The sequence below is a fragment of the Purpureocillium takamizusanense genome, chromosome 4 (assembly GCF_022605165.1).
Source record: "Purpureocillium takamizusanense chromosome 4, complete sequence".
Classification (NCBI taxonomy): Eukaryota; Fungi; Ascomycota; class Sordariomycetes; order Hypocreales; family Ophiocordycipitaceae; genus Purpureocillium; species Purpureocillium takamizusanense.
This window is the reverse complement of record NC_063071.1, coordinates 29,228-49,379: the sequence shown is the minus strand read 5'-3', so window position 1 is coordinate 49,379 and position 20,152 is coordinate 29,228. Positions and strand designations below refer to the sequence as shown.

General features: G+C 37.8%; 3 protein-coding genes across 3 annotated transcripts; 1 reads left to right on the top strand and 2 right to left on the bottom strand.

The window, feature by feature from the left end:
• Nucleotides 1-104: 104 nt before the first annotated feature.
• Nucleotides 105-1,830, bottom strand: JDV02_004657 (uncharacterized protein; the record flags this gene model as incomplete). Its single annotated transcript, XM_047985888.1, has 5 exons — nucleotides 105-544; nucleotides 671-1,279; nucleotides 1,371-1,439; nucleotides 1,520-1,616; nucleotides 1,690-1,830. The coding sequence occupies 5 exons, from the start codon at nucleotides 1,828-1,830 to the stop codon at nucleotides 105-107; spliced, it is 1,356 nt and encodes a 451-aa protein (XP_047841867.1).
• Nucleotides 1,831-6,818: 4,988 nt separating this feature from the next.
• Nucleotides 6,819-7,529, top strand: JDV02_004656 (uncharacterized protein; the record flags this gene model as incomplete). The annotated part of the gene is made up of 1 exon (XM_047985887.1): nucleotides 6,819-7,529. The coding sequence occupies one exon, from the start codon at nucleotides 6,819-6,821 to the stop codon at nucleotides 7,527-7,529; it is 711 nt and encodes a 236-aa protein (XP_047841866.1).
• A 1,206-nt stretch (nucleotides 7,530-8,735) lies between these two features.
• Nucleotides 8,736-10,779, bottom strand: JDV02_004655 (uncharacterized protein). Its single transcript, XM_047985886.1, has 5 exons — nucleotides 10,487-10,779; nucleotides 10,035-10,429; nucleotides 9,913-9,974; nucleotides 9,285-9,857; nucleotides 8,736-9,218 (listed from the first exon to the last, which is right to left on the bottom strand). Exons 1-5 carry the CDS (start codon nucleotides 10,711-10,713, stop codon nucleotides 8,964-8,966), a joined length of 1,512 nt encoding a protein of 503 aa, XP_047841865.1. The 5' UTR covers nucleotides 10,714-10,779; the 3' UTR covers nucleotides 8,736-8,963.
• Nucleotides 10,780-20,152: the final 9,373 nt, after the last annotated feature.

Sequence of the window (20,152 nt, the reverse complement as noted above, 5' to 3'; positions counted from 1 at the left end):
AATAGGTACCCCAAAGTAGGCCATCTCGCGGTGGATACCACGACACAACATGCCTTTTATCTGCAATATAATCCATTACCGTAGGTGTGTATTGTAGCATCGCTTCAGAGGGAATCGATATTGAGCTCGGGGTTGTGGCGGCGGCGGATGGTGATGCGGGCGGTGGGGGACGATTCGGCGATGAGGCCCATCATGTTAGGCTTGGTCTCGGTACCGGGGACGAGTTCCCACTCGTACTTGACGATCATGTGGCAGAGGGCGACCTTGACCTCATTGGCGGCGAAGAAGCGGCCGGGGCAGGCGTCGCGCCCGTGCCCGAAGCCGAGGTGGTCCGGCGACGTCGTCACGAGTAGCGCCGCCGAGTTCTCCTTGGCCGGGTCCGCCGTTCGCATCGATAGGAACCGGTACGGGTCCCACCGCCCCGGCTCCTCGTGCAAAGTCGGGTCCCACATCCGGTGCGAATCTACCGCGATGCGGTCGCCCGCCTTCAGCTTGATCCCGTTGGACAGTATCATTTGGCGCTCGACCCGGCGGCGCATGGAGGCTGTGCGGAGGAGGGGACGAAGAAGTGTAAGCTTTGAAGCCTGAACGTCGGGTCCCGCGGAGCGGAGGAGGGGAAGAGGGCGAAAGACAACTCGTGAGATTAAAAAAAAAGGAGACGGAATCTTACCGATACTGCTGGGCTTCAGCCTCTGGGATTCCTTAATAGCGCTATCGAGAAGCTTCATGTTGTAGAGGGAGGACTTCTTCCAGCCGCCCTCCCTCAGACAGCGGATGATCTCCTCACGCAGCGGGGCGAAATACTGTGGGTTCTGGGCGATATCGAGCACGAACTGCTCGGTCAGGTCGGCTGTGGTGTGGATGGCGGCTATTGCCAGGCTCAGCTGGACGATGGCCGGGTCGTAGCTCAGCCGCTTGACCCTGGCCTCGTCCTCGGACCAGTCGAGGGCGTCGTTAAAGACAGGGACGGGCTCATCGGCTGCGAGCGCGTCCCGCTTCGCCTTCTTCCGTGCCTCGACCACGGGCGCGATGATGCGCACCGCTTCCCGCTGCGTCGCCCGCAGCCTCCGACACTCTGGGAGGAACCAGTGCACGAGGGGCCGTAGATACCGCGGCCAGATGCGGAGCTGGGCGCCCGCGTGCATGAACCTCTCGCTGTAGAGTTCCGTTAGGTGCAGCCACTGCTCGTTGCGGCAGATCTGGTCGCCTAGGAACACGCGCGAGGAGATGCGCGAGATGACGTTGTTCACGGCCTGCTTTAGCATCACCTCGTGCCATTCTGTTTGTTCATCGAACCGTATATGAGCGACGGACCTTGGGAAGGGGTCTATACCATAGGAGACGGTGAAGTCAATGCCTGTGGTGCATACCTATTGAATCCCCGAAGTTGATCGAAACGGCCAACGCCGTCTCTTCCGACAGGGGTTTCGTCACGATGACTGCATTGGACTAGTGAGCCTTTTTGATTATATCTCAGGTCTGACCCAATGAAGCTTCTGCCTTCAGTCTTTTTACTCACTCAAATATTTGGTCAATTGTCTCTGCGCCACGTTGCGTATGAGTGTTTGCGTGTTCATGCTCGCGAAGTCGAACCCGCGTAGCGTACCGTGGTCGTCCTGAGACAGTCATGGTTAGAAATGAAGAAGTGATTCCTATGGTGCCTCGACAAGGGTCTCTCCGCCAACAAACCTCAACGATGGCGGTCGTGAAGTTCAGTTGTGGCGCGTTCCGGATCTCATCAGCCAGATGTGGTGGCAACATTAGCACCTCTCCGAGGTCTGTCTGGATGCGGAACGGGTCCTTTGGAAACTTCGCCCTCGCGCTCGCCATGATCTCTTTACTCGAAGTCAGGAAAATTCGCTTTGAGCCATGGTTTTTTAGCTGATGATTCGTCAAGACAATATAGTTCTCCTCACTTTCGCATGCATTTCAGACCAGGGCCATCGACTCAACGGGTTCATGACCGGGATACTCTTCCAATGAGACTTCGAAAACAGACTGTAATGAATCATCATCAGAGCTGCCACGGCCGTGACCAGAATCGAACCTAGTCTCCAGGTCTCCCATTGCACCAGATCTTGTCCAAACGGGATGTTGGGCGGAGACGCCATGACGTTACAAACAGATGGGAAATCTCGGGTTGAGCCTCAAGAGGTTTTCCAATGCAACATCGGCAGAGAGATTGGTCTGAGAAGGGGTGCAATCAGCCATGTCGGAGACGAATGATCGATTTAAATTCTGTTAGATGGTGTACCTACTGTATTACGTGAGCTGACACGCAACGTAATACTTGGTTTGACCAGCCGGCTTGCACAATTATCAGCTACGAACCACGGCAGAGAACGATTAGATATATGTGATATACCGACGGGTGGCTAACCAACTCTATGAAAAACGGAGGTAGACCAGTTATAGCCCCGCCGATCCAGGGGATTAGGGTTAGGGTTATGGCGTAGACCGACTCCAGCGCGAGGTCACCCGCTTCGACCCCATCATCGACGTCGATGAGCTCGGCGCGCAGGCAGTACAAAAGATGAACCGGCAAAACCTGCGATTTTGATGGTAGCGTGCGTTGGATATGCAGTGGTCCGCCATGCGTAACCAAGCGGTCGGGAAGCCTCACGGATATTTCGCCTTGCGTGACATGCCAAGGGACCGCTGGCTGGATAGGGAGGGCCCGGCGGGATGAAAAGAGGCGATGACCTGTGGGGGCGAGAGTTGGGGCGGCTGGTAGAGAAACTGATATGGGAAACCTGGGTTGCGCTATCACGCGATATTTCCCGGTTACCACGGCCGGTTCTCGGAATAGGAGGAGTGGGCGGCCAAGAATGCTTAGTTGACTCGACGACGCTGGAGCTGAGTACTACTATCCCATGTCACCTTGACAAAGGGTGGTCACGGTTCGAATGCGTTTATTATTCAACACATCTGACCATTAGGGAAATCGAACGTCTGTCAGTCCCCTCCCAGAGAAAAGGAAAGGAAAACAATCTTCTTATCAGGCATCAAGACGTCAAAGCTTCAAGATATATTCCGGAGGCCCCTCCACACGCACCTATATAACATGATAGCCCGCAGCGTGCTTGAGGTTCGTTCTTCATCGCTCGAGAAGCGGAGTCTTTCTGGTTGGCTCTGTAATTTCAATAATTGGCCAAACACTCTTTCAATGATCTCGTCACACTTTCCATCTGTGCGGGTAGTGAGTAACCTTATAAGGTTTGAAATGAACCAGCATGGAAGCATTCGTACCTTTAGACTGTCGTTGGTATCAAAAATATTGTAGTGATTTGCATCAACTTCAATCACAGCCTTGATAAACCCAGGTTGCCCTTTTTCCCAACCCAGGAGCTTCTCGTATCGATGAATGTCTACTACACAAATCTTTGACAAATCCTGTTTGTCAACCGATTGTTTACAGCGGACGAGAATGGCCGGTGGTGGACAAGCTGCACGTGGCTTGAACACCGAGTCTCCGCTCTCGAGGTTGCTGTTTCGTTCAACGCATGTCACTTGCTCTCCCTTCAGCCTTTCATCATGTATTAATGGTTGACTCGCCAAGCAAAACCCTTTTCTAGATCCTTCTTGCTCCCATGTAGGCAGATTCCAACTCCGCAACATAGTATCGGCTCGCGTCATCGATTGTAGAGCCAAATCTGGCACATCATTCAATGGAGCAGGGTGTAGGTCCAGCCCAGTGGTGCTGAGCAGTGTTGAATCTACGTGTCTCAGCGAGAGAGGGTAAGGGGAATCAATCAACAGCAAGGCAGCGGTGGTGATTGAGGCTGTCCCCGCTACCAACCTACGAGCCATCGCGATTGCGACGTAACCACCGAAGGACCACCCTGCTCATTATGCTTCGTAAGCTCGTGCTTATGAGGCAGATAAGGTATCTTCCTTTTTTCCTTTCCGTCTCTCTTCTTTGTAATTGAATGTAGATAGAACATACCTCCTAATACAACAGGCCCTAGAATTCCCGTAGCTTCAATGAGCTGAATGTAATGGGCTGCTATGTCATCTACCCCCCCTCCCGAGGCAGTCGCTTCCTAGTAGTTGGAATCGTGTATAGCCCAAACATCACGATCGAGGTCGCCGAGCGCGAAGTAGCCGAACGTCGTACCACTGCTATCGTGTATCAGAATCAGCGGTGCCCGTTCGGGCTTGCCTTGGTCCGACGGTGCAAATTGAATTTGAATTGGATTCGGCGCGTCTGGGAACATAGTGGTAGCTCGATACAATGTCTGTATTGGAATTGTCTTTAAGCATCTAGAACAGTCGTTTCAGTATATATGAAGTTAGACGCAGGCGATTAGACCCTTTTTGATATGAGTACTACTATTCGTAGAGCCGGTTTTCTCTAGTCGTAGAGCCGTTCTACTTTTTTCTAGGCCCGCGCCCCGCCCCTATATTACGCTAGCCATTTTTAGTACGTAAGTATAAGACGAGACCGGCGCGCTATAACGCACGCTAATATCTTAATTAAACTTTAATTAAACTATATTATTATAACGTAGCGCTTACGCCTGCGCGCTAATAAGGCTTAATTCGCCTAAAAAATGCGTTTCCGTTAGATATTATAATATTAAAGACTCGTTTTTCCGGGCCGGGCCGCTAGGCGCTTACGTATATTAAGTACTATCGCTACTATCGCTTATAATACTACTAGTCGGCCTTAAATAACCGCGCCGCCGCTATAGGCACTATTAATACCGTCTTCGTTATCGCCTATTACCTACTATAAGGCCTACTATAAGGCCTACCGTAAGGCCTACCGTAAGGCTACGATATAGGCATTTAACGTCTTGCGGGAGGCGTTAGCGGTAGTATTAAATTAAAGCTTATAGGCGGTATGTTAAGGCGAGAAAGATACTAAACCGCGGAGCGCTTTCCCTTCGTCCTCTTCCTATCCTTGCCCGGCATACCGTAGTATAAGGACTCCCGTATTCTAATCTATAAGTATAGTAAGAGATCCGTTAGGCTTTAATTAAATAGTCTTTAGCGTTAAATATCCGTATTTACGATAGTTTATAAAACTATACGGTATTCCGCGGTAACGTAAGACACTCGTATTAATGAAGCATGCTTATATCTAAAGCATAAAATAGGGGCAAAAGAGTGAGTATTATCGGCTATAACTGAAGAGGCGTGAGGAGCCCTCTCTAACTAGGAAAGCTTCCCTCTTTTATAGTTGTCCTTATAGTCTTATCCTTATAGCCCCTTTTTACCCCTGGCCGTTTCCGTTCTTGGCCCCCCCCTTTCCCTCGTCTCTCTACTATAGCTCTTTCTTACGCCTTCTCTTACTAACACAGCGGGCTACGATAGACTTCGTTATAGTCGCGCGCTAGCCCGGGCTGCGAACGGTGGTCGGGTATAGCGGGCTATAAGGCATAGGATTGGCTAGAAAAAAAATTAATATAGAGACGGCTCTACGACTAGAGAAAACCGGCTCTACGAATAGTACTACTCTTTAATATTCCGTATCGTCTTTTTATCGTAATATTAGAAACTTATGTTCTTTAAAGACGTAGACTAATGATGATAAAACTCTCTATAGGGCTTAGAGTTAGTAATATTGATTGGATTGTACCTATATTAGTAAAAGCCACTGGGGCGAGCCAATATAACGATTGATTACTTCTCAATTACTCCATTCGGTGTGCGCTGGCCACATTTACTGGAGTACTCCAGTACCTTAAAACGTCAGCTGTGGGGCAGCGGTGTTACTTTCTTTGAGAGTCGCCGTACGAACTGTAACTTATCCTGAATAACGGATCAAGGCGGAATTCGCGAGCTCTCAAGAAACAGCCTCGTGTCGAGACTTTCCTGACAAGCATCCAGAACAACCCTGGCTTTACCAAGCGAATCCCTAGCGACGATGTATTATTGCCAGAGTGTGGGAGGCTGGTTGTGAAATTCAAGGGCGTCCGTCAGCCTTCGTATCAACGGCGCCACCAGGTGTCAGGGATGGACGAAAAAAGGCTGTCTATGAGAGATTTTACTCAGGATGAAGTACATGAGTATATTTTTGAGAAACGTGACCGTAATGGGGTTGCTCTGCACTGCATCGCCTCGGCTGCTTACGTTGGTATCCCAGACGAGCCTACCGTTCAGGTCACAGCAATTCTAAAGCGGCCTCCGCCGAGTAATACCGATCACGGCAGATCCCCATAGGTAATAAATCTCCCCACCGTATTACCTCATATCCGCAAATGGGTTGAAATTCATATACGCTAATCGTTTTCTCACATGCTTCCCTTTCTGCGAATACTGTTAGATATTTGCAGTGAAAAAGTTCCATGCCTCATCAAAGGTTCTTGATTTGGCACTATCATCTACTCTCTTCTACTGTCCTACTCGCAAAAGAGATGTTTTCGCTCGTTAACGCAGGTCGTGGTTCGCTCCGGTCATTGCCCTTGACCTGTGGACTTAACACCGCTGCCGCTGCTGCCACTACCACGATCTCCCATCGGCGTAAACTTCATTATGTACCATCCACGAGCAGGGCTGCGCCAGCCGGCCCGCCACTAGACATAGCTGCCCACCATATATCCCCTCGACCACGTTTTCTAGTGCAATCTGCAGCCATGCAAAAGATGGAAAATACGGAATCCATACGGCGTCAGCTGGAAGGCAACGTGATCAAATCAGATTTCTATCAGGCGGTTGCTCGGATTGCGAGGATCAGGGAACAATATATCCGTGACCGGTCGGTTTTCGTGAGAGGGCAAGACATGCTGCCCATATTACTCGGCCTTGGAGCCACTCACGAAGATATAGCCACCCTACCTTCGACAAGCGACAACTTGGGAACCGACCCTACTATGCCCTTCCGCACTAGCGCAAACTCTCGTTTCTGCTTTGATTTCGACACGAAGTCCTTGCGCCGACTCGAGAACCAGCCCTTCCTGCTCTCTGAGGATGAGGACTTTAAGCGTTGGGACTCCGGCAAGGTTCGAACTTTTAACGAGATGAAAGGCGACATCGGCCTCAACAGCGCCTTTCTGGCGGTGCTCATTTTCAAAGCCATCATGATTCACGGCATCGATATCTCCAGGCGCCCGAACCTCAACTATGACTTGAATAAATGGGTATGTATCGCATTCAGTGTTCGGACGCATACTACACAGGATCTCCTCGGTGAACCGGCTCTGGAGGGTGTGCATTCCGATGGAGCGGATCACACCCTGGTCACCCTCCTCGGCGCCGACAACATGACCTCCACTAGCGCGGCCACCTTCCTACATAGTATGGACGAAGTCACAGGCACCCCGCTGAGAGAGGCGTCCCCGCTCAAGATTGTTGGCCGCAATAGGCATGGCTCGTGCCTGGATACCATGATGATAGTGGATCATGAGCGTAAGCATAGCCTGACGGCGGTTTATGCCGAGGACAAGACGAGGCGAGCGACTCGCGATGTATTAATCTTCTTCACGCGCAAGCCGTATCTCGAGACGCACCCGGCGATCTCCATTGACTCCTTAAAATCGCATGCCAGTCTCGGCGTGGAACTTCCATTGCTTGACCTAAGCTGAGTGTTTTCTGCCCACCGGTCAAAATAAATATATTATAAAGTTGCAAGTCTTACGGGAAAGTTTAGGATTTAGGGGGGGGTGGGGGGTCATTTTCATGTCCAAGTGACGATGTCAGCTACGAGGGCGCAGTCTGTAGGTCATCAAAGCACAGGAAAACGCATTCTATTGAGCATATCGTCTTCACTGTCAGGAAGGAAGAGGGGTGGCCCCTCTTTTGCGGTTGTCCTTCGTGTCGTTATTCTTGGCATGTCTCATGCAGGATACGCCACATCGCGGCTGAATCTGCCACTCCCATCCGGCATGCCTAATCCCACTACCCTCCGGAGTTAGTCCTACTATACTTTATACCAATTTAGGCAAGTAAGGTAGGGCGTCTGCCAATTCCTAAGCTTATAGGTGGCTACTATATAATTCGAGTGGCGCCGAGACCAATATTGTCAGTACTGCAAGGCCCTTCCCCTTCTGTCATAAATTGCGCTCGGTCGTTGCAGCCGATATCGTCTCGTTGTACGATTGTCTTTGCAGCTGCGACAAAGCCGCGAGCTCATTTCGCCGTGATAGCGAACATGGCTCTCCGCCAGCTACGTCTCGTGCGCGGACTGGATTGCGTGGCCTTAGTAGGTATAAACCAAATGCCCGCGTCTAACATATCCGTCCCGTCATCTGGGATTCCCGCCACTCCCTCATGGCTGTCGGCGGTATGAGTAACCGCGGCCACTCTACGAAGTATGCCCTCCAAGCTGGCTCCAACACGACTGCCGACACGCCACCGTGGACCGTCGTGTAGCTTACGTGCCAATCGTCTTCACCATTCCGTTTCCTAGACGGACGGAGGACAGCGTGGCACCATCCTGGTGCGGAGTCCGACTTGACAAATGTGCCTCACCAATCCAATTGTCAAGGGCAACATGCGATTGCTCCTATAGAGGAGCCACGCAAGCGCCAACCCCTTGCAAACAGAGTGAGAGTACCTGCGCATCGGACGTGCGTCGATAAAAGGGCTACGCTCTGAATTGTGAACCGCCTCATTAACCAAAAGACGCGGCGTTTCAGTACATACCTACGATACATACCACGTACAGCTTACGATCTCGTTATGACAAGCAGTGCCTGCGACCGTACGCTGCGCTGAAGTTGGCAGCGGATTATGTCTTGACAAAGCAGTGCCAGGTTCCGTTCTGCAACTCACGAGGGATATTGCACTTAGATCGTAAGAAGACCGCTTTCATTGTCTAAAGGAGCGATAAATGTCGAGTTCTTATAGCTATGTTGAAGCGTTAGGTAGCGGAGATGAAGCAATAGGCAACTGAGACATCTGTAGGCTGCAGTATTGTTGCCTTGTGCTAGTGATGTTGTGGCGTTCAAGCCGTCCGTGATTACTGATATTGACATCCTGCCTGCGAAACGTCCTGATATCCTGTCCCTCGCGTGCCATCAAAACCGGACATTGAATAAGATTTTCCAGCGAATACGCTCTCCATACTTCAAAAAGAGGATCGGCACTGGTATCAAAGCAATGGCAATGAAGGCCAGTACAGAGCCTCCCCAACCCATCCCCAGCGCCTCGAACATCGGGCCGCCCGCGAGCGGTAACAGCGCACCGCCCATAGAGCGTAAGATAATGCATGCAGCCACGGCAGAGGCAGAATATGCGCCATAGGCGTCGATAAGGTATAGCGTGCTACCGTTCTATATACTCCCAGATTAGTGCATTTTCGCCGTGGCCGGGCAAGGATGAGCGACTGCTGGACGTACGGAAGCGAAAGTAATGCCAATGCTCAAGACACTTGAGCCGATGATGGGAAGAATCCAATGTTGGCGGGAGTCAGCAGTCCAGCCAATCCAGAATAGTCCAATTGGTATGATGCAGGATGCAAGCACAAGCAAAGGTAGACGATATTCGGGTTGCGGCTCTCCGCCCGCCTTATTCATGTATAGGGCCAATTTATCAGCAGTTAACCCCGAAATTGCCGTAGCGATCAATGATCCGATGCCTAGTCCGAGAAATGTAAGGCCAACTTGGCCAGTCGAGAAGCCGTATTCTTCTTCATACAAAGGTGGCAGAACGGTAAAGATAAGGTAGAAGTAGCCATAAAACATGAACATGAGGACAGAGATAAGAAGGATTACTGGCGAACAGACCAGCATCTTTGTTGGTCGAGTAATAGCTGTCCTTAGCCTCTCTTCTGCCGAGCCTCCTTCGTCTAAGGCGGAGCGAAGATGCTTATTGCCAGTCTCCTTGCGAAGCCTTCTGGCTTTGCGATCGAGAATGGTATATGCATAGGTTTCGCGCATGGAAAACAGGGAAAGTACGAAGACGACACCAGCCTATCATTACAGATTAGGACCTAGAGTCGACATGTTCCGGTTAACAGAGACATACCACTATTGTCATGAGCCAGAATGACCATCTCCAGCCTTTCGCCTGTATGAGATAACCTCCACCTACGAGTGTAGCCTCTTGTCAGACCTGGGTAGTTTTCGCAAACGTCTAGTCACACGTACCAATGGGTCCAATGACCGGACCTATAAGGGGACCCACAGTCCACCACGCCGTAACCATACCACGTCTCTTATAGGGGGTGACATCGGCGATAGTCCCAGCACTCAGAGCCAAAGGGCAACTGCCAGCCAGACCAGCAAACAAGCGCAAGACTAGCAGGGCGGGAAGGCTGGGGGCCAGAGCGCATGCAGCGCTGAAGAGAACAAAGATGCAGTTGCAGACGTGGTAGACGGGCAGGCGACCGTAGATTTCGGAGAGCGGCGCAAGGAATAGTGGCCCCACGCCGTAGCCAATGACGAAAATCGAGACAGTGAAAGAGCCGAGCATCGAGCTCTTGGACCCGAAATCGTCCAGAACTTGCGGGATCCCGGGCGCGAAAATGGATGATGACAAAGCACTCAGTATGTTAGTTCTCCAATAAAACCAGGCCAGAGAGGCACGATGTCTGACGAACCTGAGGAAAGTGAGGGCAGAAACAAGCGATATGATCACAATTACTCTCCCTCGTCCCCAATTTTTGGGATTTTCAGCATCGTCTAGTCTGTCCCAGTCGACAATGTTGGGATCCCGACTGGCGCTCGCCTCCACCCTGGCTTCCGTCACGTCTTTGGATCTCATGTTTGTTGGCGGAGAAAGCGGCGACAGTGTTGTATGGAGCACGTCGAGACTGCTGCGAACCATCACAGGCAACAACGGAACGACGCAAACGAACGCAAAAGGCAAAGAATTATTCAAAGAGATTTAGAGGGAGTTACAGTTGACAAATGGAGGGGGGGGCGGGGGTGTGTGGTCCCATTTTCTGCTGACGTGTTGCATAACTGGACGTGCATAACCAGGAGTGTACCGGTTAAGTGCATACGGTGCGTGAAGTGAGCTGCATGTCTCACCTGTCCACAAGAGGAAAATGGCAACGAGAATTGGCAGAGACGGAGCAATCAAGATCACGATCAATACATTTTCATTCTACTACTCCTACACCCAATTCTTTAGACAGTGACGCCTTTTATGCTGGTACCCACACCGTACCTCTGATACAAAACGAGGAGATATATAGACCCCCGCTAAAAGGTTGCCGGCAAAGCCTAAGATAGTCTTACTATATATATAGATCATTATATAAATACGGCAAGTCAATTAACAGTTCGGCCCGGGAGACACGGACCGGCCTACCTTTTTTACAAACGTATACTATAGGGATGCTAGGCAAATACATCCCTATAGATGCGACACCCCTACTATAATAACCCGGGAAATTGCACTTATTACTATACCCTTCTTTATTATAATATTAGGGAGCGAGGTTATATAAAGGGGGTAAACCTAGTATAAGGATATAGATTTAGGTAATTATATAAGTTAAAAGTATATAGATAGGGAGTATAGCTTATATAGATATATAAATATCTATATACCCGAATTTATATAATTCCCCGTAACTAAAAGCGATATATAATATAGAGTTTTACTATTAGTAAAGGAAGAAAAGTCTAGGGGCAAAGGTATTTTACTTTAACTTTTTTCTAGCCAATCGTATACCGCATAGCCCTATACCCCTATATAAATAAGGTACGTAGGCGCGGGCCGCCCGTAGTAGCCTATTATAGCCTATATAAAACACTATAGTAATACGATAGGCAATATTATAGCTACGCCTCTCTTAACGCGCTTTTAATAGCTATATCGCAGGCCCGTAGCTAAGGGCAAAAGACTATAGACGACGACGATAATAATAGCCGAGAGGGCATTGCGAGGTAGCTATAGCGGCGGGCGGCGCGAGGGGGGGGGGGTGGGGATTTAAGCCCGTTAATAGCATTATAAGCGGCGGTAGCTTTAGCTTTGCAGCTAGCCCGGCCCGGCCCGGAATAATATAGCCCTAATATTATAATATCGTAAAGAAATAACGGAAATGTATTTTTAGGCCCTACCGGCGCTATAGCCTCGTTTACGTTAATTATAAGCGCGGGCAAAATTAGTAATAAGCGTAAGCGCAAGCATAGCGCCCTTACTGCTTAGTATAGTATAAGGAAATAAGTCCCCGATATTATAATATTATAAGGAAATAGCGGAAATATATTTTTAAGCGAATTAAGCTATATTAGCATATAGGCGTAAGCGCTACATTATAATAATAGTTTAATTAAAGTTTAATTAAGATATTAGCGTATATTATAGTGCATTAATCTTATCTTATACTTACGTATTAAAAATAGCTAGTACGGTATAGGGGTAAGGTACGGACCTAGAAAAAAATAGAATACCTTTACCCCTAGATTATTCTTCCTTTACTAATAGTAAAACTTATAATATAGTATTTAAGTAGGTATATTAGAGCTTAAAGTACTATTATAAAGTTATATATTCTTTAGTACTATTTAGTTTTAGTCTTATTTATTCCTTATTAAGATAGTAACTCTTAGTCTTATATATAATATAAGGGATCCTATTTTCGCCTTTACTTAACTATATATTATATTCCTCTTATATACTAAACTATTAGAAACCTTATATAAGTTTCTTAATATAGTATAATAAAGATATCCTTTAAATCCTAATTTATATTATAAGGGGCTTAGCTTAATAAAAGCCTAAGGCGCTACCTTAAGTATAATAACGCTATATATAGCTAAGACCTTTATATAAACTTAGGCCTATAATTAATTATATAGGTCTATATATAATAAGTAATATATATATAAGGGCTACCTAATATATAACCTTAATTTACTTCCTTTATAATATATTAATTATTAATAACTTAACTAGCTCTTATTATATAGTATTAGCTTTATTATAATATATATTATTAATGATAGAATATTAAGTAATAAAAGTAAACTTAATAAAAGCGAAATAAGCCTTTAAGGTCTTAACTAAATAATAAATAAAACTTAAATACTTAAAAGTATAGCTATAATCTATACTTAATTAAATAGCCTTTAATAAAGTAGTACTTAGGCCTAAAAAGTAAGAACTACTTAAATAGCTAATATAAGATAATAAAATAGAATATTTCTATTTCTTCCTTTATTAACTAAAAAGTAGATATAATATTAATAAAGTAAAAGACCTTAATAAAAAGAGTAAAGCTATTTAATATTAATTCCTTAATATATTATTTATATAATTATAATATTAAATAAAAGGGTTTTAAACTTAAAGAGGCTTTAAAAGTAATAAAGACTTAATAGCCTTTTTTAATTATATTAAATACCTCTTTATTAATAAGTAAATAAAGGAAGGAGTGCTTAATAAGCTATAAGGCTTATATTAAAGGAATAGCTAGCCCTTTAATATATTTTTCTTTAACTTTAAGAGTATTTTTATTAATATAAATAGCTTTACTTAAATAAAAGATATATAGATTTTAATACTATAAAATATTATATTTAATACTCTTAAAAATAGCTTATTATAATATAAATATTAAATACCTTTTATAAATATATATAGAGTATTTAAGAGATTATATAGAACTTTAAAAAGATAACTTACTTTAAAGAGCTATAAAAAAGGGGGCAAGCTTAATATAAATAATAGCTTACTTTATTAAAAATAAAATATAATAACCCTCTTTTAATAATCTTAATTATTAATTATAATAAGGATATTATAATATTACCTATTTATTTTAGAAAGTATAAAATTAACTTAAATAAAGGGTAGTCTTAAAAAGATTTTATAAAAAAAGGTAATATACTTTATTATATTAAATAAGCTATAAAAGATAAAAGAGAAAAGAGGAAAAGTAAAGAGCTATACCTTTATTATAAAGGAAGTAATTACTTTATTATATATTATTTTTATATTTTAATAAAATAGCTTATATAGCTAAGCTTAATTAAGTTATATTATATAGTCTTTATAGACCTTAAGCTTAAAAGTAAAGATAATAAAAGAAATAAAAGTAAAAAAGTAATATTTATATAGGGAAAAGTATTACCTTAAAGTAAAGTTATATTTTAAAGCTTATAATAATATAAATAAAGAAAATAAAGCTTAAAGAATACTTAAAGATAACTTTATTAATAATAATAATATTAATTAATAAAAGCTTTCTTTATTTTATATTTATTAATAAAGGATATATATATTATATAACTATAAATAAAAAAGTAATTTAAGACCTTAAAGTCTTAATAAAGAAGATCCCCTCTTATAAAGTAAAGAATATATTAAGTATTATAAATAAAGTAATTATTAAAGGGCTAATATAATTAATTATAAATATAAATAGCTACTTATAGCTTATTTATATTTATATAATACTTTAATTAAAGTTCCCCTTTATCTTAAAGAAATCTTAAATATAATATATAAAGTTATATTTAATCTTATATAAAAGTAAGCTTTAATATAGCTTATTATAAATATAGATATAGTATTATTAAGAGCTACTCTTTAATAACTTATTCTTAAGGGATATAAAAGATACCCTTTATATTATAATATTAACCTTTATAAGGTATATATAATAAATTAAGAAATAAAAAGGTAGCGATATAATTAAAGTAGCTATTTTAACTATTAATATAAAGGATATTAAAAAAGTATTTATATTTAAGTAATTTAAATTAAGAGAAGAACTTTAAGTAATTATTTTATTATACTTTTATAATTTACTTTTATTCTTTAATAAATAAAAAATAAATAAGCTTAACCTTTATAAGCTTAATATAAATTATTAAATTCCCCTTAAAATAGGCTTAAATAGCTAAGACTTATTTATACTTTATAAAATATTATATAATATATTATATAAAAAGGTATTAATATTATAAAAGATCTTTAATAACCTCTTTAAGTAAATAATTACTTTATTTAGCCTTAATAATATATTAATAACCTTTTAATATTATATTAATAATATATTATAAGATTTCTTAAATAACTTTTACTTTACTTATATTAATAATATCCTTATTTATATAAGTAATACCCTTAAGGAATATTATTTAAAAGTATAATAAATATTTAAATAGCTTTAAGATTCTAGCTTATATCTTAACTTAAATAAGTACTAATTTAAAGTTAAGACTATTAAATACTTAAAATTTATTATCTATATAAATAAGGGTATTAAAGTAAACCCTATAAAGATAAAAGTAATTATTAAATAGTTAGCTTTAATAATATAAAAAAGAATATAAAGCTTCTTTATATTTATTAATTATTATTAAGTCTTTATATTTAAGTTCTTAAATATAATAATATTACTTATAGCTTTAATAAGGAAATAAGTCTTATTTATATAAAAATAAAAGTATTAAATAATATTTAAAGCTCTTAAAAAGCTTTTTATAAAGGCTTTAATCCTTTTATAATAAGACCTTAATTTACTTACTTTCTTAAAAGTAAATTATAATAAGATTACTTTAAGAAAAATACTTTTATAAAAAATAAATAATTAATAAAAAATAATTGTTTTTTATTTTTAAAAGCTATTCTTTATTAAGTAAAATTTCTTTATTTATAATAAAGAAATATTAATAATTATTTATTACTTAAAGTAATAATTATAAAGCTTTATAGCTATAAAAGCTTTAAAATATTTATAAACTATAAAAACTTAAAATACTTTATAATTTATTAATATTTATTAAAGTAATAAATATATTAAATAAAGTTACTTTTAAGGTTTAATTTCTTATTAAAATATAAATTAAATAAATTAACTATAATATATAATATATTTTTTAGAGTAATATTATTTATAAAGCTTATTTTCTTTAGTTATAAAACTATTCTATATTTTTTAAGCTTATGCCCTACTTTTATACCGCACTAGCTATTTTTAATATATAAGTATAAGACGAGATTAACGCGCTATAATATAGGCTAATATCTTAATTAAACTATATTATTACGATATAGCGCTTATACTTATATACTAGTAAGGCTTAATTTACTTAAAAATATATTTTTATAGTCTCCTTACGATATTATTATATTTAGATAGATATTCTTCTACTTTAAATCTCTCCGCTAGGCCCGGTCGGGCGCTATTAGCGCTATACCTATACTTATTATTACCTATTAATTACGCCTATACTTATGCTTATACTTATAACCTCGTTTGCCCCTTTATTAATAGGCTCTAACTTACTTAAAAATAGCGTTTCTACTATTTTCTCTTAATATTATAATATTAAGGCTATATTATTCTATATTAAGCTAGGCGCCGCTACTTATAATACTATTAGTTAGCCTTAAGTAATGCCGCTATTATATCGCTAATAGTAAGTACTTTATAATACTATTATAGCCGCTATTTAAGACCTACTATAAGGCTATTATAATACTATTATAGCTACTATATAAAGCTTATTATAAGACTATTATAATGCCTTATTATTGCCTTCTTTAAACTAAAACTAGTTATATTTTATACTTAAGTTTAATAAGTAAGTACCTTAGCTAGCTATTTAGCTAAGCTATTAGCCTAAGCGGTAAGTTTATAAGGCTACTTACGATATTAGCTATAAGGCCTAGCGTTACTATATAGTATTAGCTTTAGCGTTATTATTATCGATATTATTAGCGTTATTATTATCGTTAAGTTAAAGGTAATATAAAACCTTAAGCTTTTTCTTAGCTATATTAAAGTACGGTCGGCTATAAGTATTCTTAATAATAGTTAAGTTATAGATTTTAAGGTAGCTATCTTAAAGGTTTTAATAATAATTAATAAGTAATCTTAAAGTAAGATATAAAGTAAAGAATATAATAATATAAAGGGTATAAATTAAGAGCTTTTTAAGCTATTAATAATAAGCAATTTAGCTATATTATAGCTAAGACTCCTTTATAAAGTAATTAAAGATTATATAACTATAAAGTAGCTTATATTAATATTAGAAATTACTTATATATATTTATAGTAGTATAGGCTTTCGCTATTTAAGTATTATAATAAAGGTAAAGTAATATTACTTTATAAAAAGGTTAATAACTAAATATATAAGCTATTAATTTAATTTACTTAATTAAGCTTATTAAGTATATTAAAGCTATTATTTATAAAGCTATTTAATAGCTTTTTAAATATAGGCTTAAGCTTTATTCTTAATTAACTTTAAGCCTTTATAAAGGTAATAAAGGTCTAATATATTAATTATAAAATAAGACTTAATATTTATATAAGTAGTCTTAATAAGACTATTAACCCTTTAACTAAAGTTATAATAGTAGTTAATATAATATTTAGCTTATTATTAATATTAAGGTATATATTTATCCTAGATATATTAAAGAGTCTATTTTTAATAGTTAAAGGTCTTAATAAAAGACTTTTAGGCTTCCTTAAAGAAATTATAATTAATAGCGTAAATAATAGCTTAAAAGGCCTTATATATACTATTATAGGTATTTTAAGTATTTAATAAGCTTATAATGCCTTCTTTTACCTCCCTTTATATATAATTACGCTCTTTAATATTAAAGTTAAGGTTAGTAAGCTAGTTATAATTATTATCATTATTATTATTACTACCTTTCTTATTACTTACTTTATCCTTTTAATAAGAGTTAATCTTAGCCTTAATATTAGCTAAGATATAATATATATATAGCTATTATTATATATTAGGAAAGACCCTTATAAAGACTATATAGAGAGTTTATTCCTTATCTATAATAATAAATTTTAGCGCTAATATTATAAGGCTCTTATAAAGCTATTAAGTTAATAAGCTATTAAAAATAGTATTCTTTTTCGCTATTAATAAAGCTAAAGGTAAAGTTAGCGATACTTTTATAATCTATAACGCCTATAGCTTAAAAAAAGGGTATTTTAAAGTAATTAATCTTATATATATTATTAAAGCTAAGGACTTTTAAGAACTTCTTTTATATCTTATAATATTAAGAATAAGTCTAAAAAAAGGCTTTAAAATAGCCTTTATTATTAAGTAATTTATTAATTTTAATCTCTTTTTTTATTTAAGCTCTTTAAGGAATACTTAAATAGCTATTAAGTTATTAAGGCATTCTCTCTTTATTACTTACTTATTATTATAAATATCTTTCTTTCGAAAGAACTTATATCTTAAGTTAGTATTATAAATAATATTTACTATCTCTTAAGCTTATATTCTATACTTAACTATAAGCTCCCTTTCTTTATTATATTAAATTACTATATATTAATAAAAAAGGGAAGAAATAAAGGGATCGAGAGATTACCTATAATTATATCGTCTTTTAGTTACTTTATATCCTTATTTTTAATTAAATAACTTTATAGCTAAAGTAATAACTTTAATAAAATAATTAAGCTTTTATAAAGCTATCTTTTAAAAATTAATACTTTATAAAGGTCTCTATAAGCTATAGTTATAAAGAAAGATAATATAGGTAGGCTAAGCTATATTATTAATCTCGCGCTTCTTTAAAGTAAAGGCCTTAATAAAAGAGGCGCTATTATTATAGTAAAAGTTAATTAAAAAGGTAAAGAGCTTATTAAAGGTATTAAATTATAATAGTAATAACGCTAATAAAAATAAAATCGGATTAATAATAGCTTTATTATTATTATTATCGCTTAAGGCATTAATATTAGCGCTATCTTTAATATAAGCGCTTATAAGCTATAAAGAGGTCTCGATAATATTAAAAGCTATAAGAAGCTTATATAAATTAAAGATATCTTAAAGGTCTATATTAATAGCCTTAAGGCTATAATTTAATAATATCTTATAAAGGTAAGTATTAATATTAATATTAATATTAAAATAATATAAGTAAATAAGCTATAGGCTATATAAGAGAGATATATATAAAAGTAGGCTACTTAGCGATAATAACTTTATACGCTAGCCTAGGCTAGGAATAGTACTTAAGTATAGTAGGCTATATAATATAGGATTAGCTATTTACTAATAGATTAAGTCGTTATTATACGCTAGCTTAGGCTAAGAATAGTACTTAAATATAGCGGGCTATATAGTATAATATTAGCTAGAAAAAGAGATAGGGGTAGAGATAGCTTTACGATTAGAGAAAATAGGCTTTATAAATAATAGTACTTATTTTTTATAGGGATTAAAATTAAAAGACTTAAAAAGATTTATTTTTAGACTTTAAGTTAAGCTCTTTATAATAATAAAAAGTAAAGTAAAATATAACTTATTAAAGTACCCTTCTATATAATTAAGAGTAATATTTATATTTTTAACTTTAAGCTAGGCTTTAAAGTATAGATTATAAAGTATAGTATTAATATAAAGGGGAACCTTTATTATAAAGGCTACCTTTAAGTATTTAAGGCCCTTTAAGTAATAAATACTAAAGTAAAGTCTATACTTAAGGGAATAGACTTATAAAATAAGCTAAAGGGCTAATTAATATAGCGCGCTTATAATTCCCCTCTCTTTAAGTCCTTAAATAAAAAAGGTATTACTATTATATTATTATAGGAATTCTATTAGCTTTTAATATAATAATATATTAAGAGGTTCCTTTATAACTATAATATTTATAGCTATATAAAGATATAAAAGGAATATAAAAAGGCCTATTATAGCCCTTATTTATATTAAATAAATTTTATAAGTAAATATAAATAGACTTTATTATAAACCTCCCTTTAATAAATAAGTATTATTTTTATAAATAATTTAAAATAAGCTTAATAAAGAAATTATTTTATAAAGTAAAGGAAATCTTTATAATTTATTAAAAGCTTTATAATTAAGGAATTAAAATAGAAGCTTTAATTAAATAAAATAAATACCTTAAGTTAATATAAAAGTTACTTAAGGAAGTAAAATATATTAAAGTATATAAATAATTTATAAAATAAGTTAATAAAAAGTATTAAAAATATCTATATTAACTTTACCCCCCCTTAAAAAAGAGGGGGCTATTTTATTAAGTATAATTACTCCTTTTTTACCTTTTCTTTATCTTTTTCCTCTTTAATAATAATAATAGTAATAATAAAGGGAGTATTAATAAAGGTAATAATAATAGACTTAATTACTATAAAGTAGTCCTTAAGGGTACTTACTTTAGTAAATAATTAAGTATTATTATTTAAAGTTAAAAGTAAAGGTATTAAAGTTATTAATATTACCTTTATAAAGGGGTTAATAATTATAGTATTAATAATATATAAAGATAA

Bases quoted from the DNA above. Each gene is read 5' to 3' on its own strand.
- JDV02_004655 (XM_047985886.1), bottom strand. From the start codon at position 10,713: ATGGTTCGCAGCAGTCTCGACGTGCTCCATACAACACTGTCGCCGCTT. The intron at 10,430-10,486 runs GTTCGTCAGACA...TAACATACTGAG, and splicing joins TCTGCCCTCACTTTCCTCAG to TGCTTTGTCATCATCCATTT. The intron at 9,858-9,912 runs GTATGTCTCTGT...CTGTAATGATAG, and splicing joins TCTGGCTCATGACAATAGTG to GCTGGTGTCGTCTTCGTACT.